Source organism: Schistocerca cancellata, chromosome 6 (genome assembly GCF_023864275.1).
Source record: "Schistocerca cancellata isolate TAMUIC-IGC-003103 chromosome 6, iqSchCanc2.1, whole genome shotgun sequence".
Lineage (NCBI taxonomy): Eukaryota > Metazoa > Arthropoda > Insecta > Orthoptera > Acrididae > Schistocerca > Schistocerca cancellata.
The window spans coordinates 140,633,267-140,636,191 of NC_064631.1; the positions used below are offsets into that span (position 1 = coordinate 140,633,267).

At 38.8% G+C, this 2,925-nt stretch overlaps 1 protein-coding gene across 1 annotated transcript; it reads left to right on the forward strand.

Moving 5' to 3' along the window:
• The first annotated feature begins 269 nt into the window (after positions 1–269).
• On the forward strand, positions 270–2,409 carry LOC126088197 (piggyBac transposable element-derived protein 4-like). The gene is made up of 3 exons (XM_049906323.1): positions 270–384; positions 488–1,258; positions 2,396–2,409. Exons 1-3 carry the CDS (start codon positions 270–272, stop codon positions 2,407–2,409), a joined length of 900 nt encoding a protein of 299 aa, XP_049762280.1.
• Positions 2,410–2,925: the final 516 nt, after the last annotated feature.

A 2,925-nucleotide genomic window follows, 5' to 3' on the forward strand; every position in this document is an offset into this window, starting at 1 on the left:
AGTACAAAATTAACACTCTAAGCGCCAAGCCCGTAAAATTTACGGGCCTGGGATCGCGCGAAAATCACCAAGCCCGTAAAATTTACGGGCCGCTACATTTAATTTCATTCAAAACACTGCAACGTTATTTCTACGGGTTTGGCCAGCGCTATACGTTTTTCAGATGTTTATTAACAAAATGCGTCCATAGATGTCACGGCAGCGCTGTAATTCATGTTAAAACTTATCTTTGCGTTCTCAGTCTGTATATCATTCAGTTGTTTGTCATCATGTTTCGGCGCGGTTTATCAGACGCAGAAATTGCGGATTTGATCAATCATAGCGACACTCTGGATAATGTAGAGAGTGATTCAGACGATTCTGAATGCAATGGTGTGTTTGAAGGTACGTATTTCCGAATTTTCCACGTAATTGTGCAGTACGCACATATCTGTTGAACATGTGTAAACGATGTATGTAGTTACACATAATGTGATATTCTTTTTAGAAGACGAGATTGATGACAGTTTGTCTTCAGATGAAGACGAGAATGATGTTGAAGGTGTTGCTTCAAATCCAGCAGCTGTGCCGTATCCGAAAGACAGTGAGTGGACTGCAGTTGACACCTACCGACCTCTGCCTGTCAACACGACACCCAGGCAGATACTAGTGGATATTGATGAGTCGAGTTCTGTACTGGATTGCAGTAAAGTGTTCCTTACTGACAGTGACGTAAATGAACTCAAGAGACAGACAAATTTGTATGCATCACAGACAATACAGAAGAAAAGAAGAGGAAATAATCTGAAGCCCCATTCAGTTTTGAGTTCGTGGAAGCCAGTGACTATAAGTGAGATGAGGCGTTTCTTGGGTATTATTTTCCACATGTGTGTTTCGAAAAAGCCCAAAATTGCGGACCATTGGAGCACTAATCCTGTTCTTAGTTGTAACTTTTGTCCCCATGTCATGAGCCGTTTGCGTTTCACTCAGATACTGTCATGCTTGCATCTTGTTGACAATTCAAATCAGAAAAAACCAGGCGAAGATGGATTTCATCCACTTTACAAAGTTTTGCCATATTATAATAATTTGAAGGAGCGATGTATCCAGGCATATCGTCCCTCAGAAAAAGTGACAATTGATGAAGGAATTTGCCCATTTCGAGGTCGTGTGAGTTTCCGTGTTTACATGCAAAATAAGCCTCATAAGTATGGACTGAAAGTATATGCTGTTGCTGAAGCCAGTAGTGGCTATGTTGTAAATTTTGAAGTTTATGCTGGTAAGCATATTGTTGACAATTCTTCGTCTGCGGTTATTTTGCGATTGTTGTCTGACAGCAGCTTGCTGAACAAAGGCCACACTGTGTATTTAGATCGATTTTATTCCAGTCCAGAGCTATTTCAGCAACTGGCAGAGAAAGGCACTGGAGCTGTTGGTACTGTGAACAAATCCAGGAAAGGATTGCCTAAAGATTTAGTATCTGCTAAGCTGAAAAAGGGCGAAATGTCTTTTCGGCGTAAAGATAATGTATTGGCAATGAAGTGGAAAGATAAGAGAGATGTGTATACATTGTCTACAAGGCATCAAGCAACATTTGGTACGCATACTAAGAGAAATGGGTCTGTAGTATTGAAACCACTTCAGGTACTTGATTACAACCTCAATAAAATTGGAGTGGATATTGGAGACCAACGCCTGCAGTACAATCCGTTCCAGCACAGAACTGTGAAATGGTGGCGAAAATTATATTTCCATTTGCTGCTTATGGGAGTATCAAATGCATTTTGGCTGTACAATGCAGTGCACAGGAAGAAAATTACAATAACAGACTTTATAACAGTGCTTGCAGTTCAGCTTGTTGAAGACGACACACTTGAATTCATTCCAAGAAATGAAGGAACTGTAGGTCGGCTAACAAAGAGACATTTTTTGCAGCACATACCTGCAACTACTAAGAAGTATGCTGCTCGTGTGTGTCACGTGTGCAGTTCCAGGAGCAAGAAACAGAGTGGCAAGGCTTCTCGCAAAGAGACACGATACGAATGTGAACAGTGTGGCGTTGCACTCTGCCTGGAACCTTGCTTTAAAATTTTCCACACTAAAAAACAATATGATTCTGTGTGAAATTTATATGTAATACTGTATACTATCAGAAACATGTAATGTAGTGCCACAATTTTGGTTAAAAATAAATCACAATTGTATTCCCTTATTCGTATGACTTTTTCTAAATTCTTAAAACATCTAAGTGATTTCTATAACTGTACCTTAAAGCTGTGCATTGTAAAGTAGTTTCTTTCACTCAGAATTAAAGTAGAAATGTGCAGCTTCAAGATGGTACCAAATTTGCCACAATCCAAACAGTAGATTTGATGCAGTAATTTTTTTAATATTGGTAAAATTGCCCGGTTTCTAGGGACGGGTGCATAAAATAGGCCTGGTACAGAGAGTGTTAATCACTCAAATGCATGTCCTGTACCGCTAAATGTGCGTCTTGCTGTAAGATAATTCTGTGGAAGTGTCGTAGTTATCGTCCTCTGTAAGCAAAGTTCTGCTGAAGTCAATGCACTTACCTCATCATTAACAAAAGTGAAATGCTTTGCGTATAGATTTCGTAGTTATTATGCTTATTGCCAAGATGAAGAAAGTACTGTACTGTAACGTATTGTTGTGCTACAGAAAAGGCTGTCTCATTGTAGCTATACCACAAAAGTTACTACTAAAACATGTTTTATTTTCCAGAATAATACATAAAAACTGTGCAGATATAAAACACATACACCGCAAAAGCCACAATGTAAGTTATGTCACACATTAGTAGCGTCGTGATATAATCGTGTAGCTGTCAAAGAAACCAATTACTAAGTCATCTTTAATCTCACAGAAAGTACTTCAAATAAAGAATTTCTTTTCGACTAAACCAAAATGTTGCATTAAAATCTCATT

Coding starts and splice junctions, on each gene's coding strand:
- LOC126088197 (XM_049906323.1), top strand. CDS start 270: ATGTTTCGGCGCGGTTTATCAGACGCAGAAATTGCGGATTTGATCAAT. Junction 385..487: donor ATGCAATGGTGTGTTTGAAG/GTACGTATTTCC, acceptor TATTCTTTTTAG/AAGACGAGATTGATGACAGT.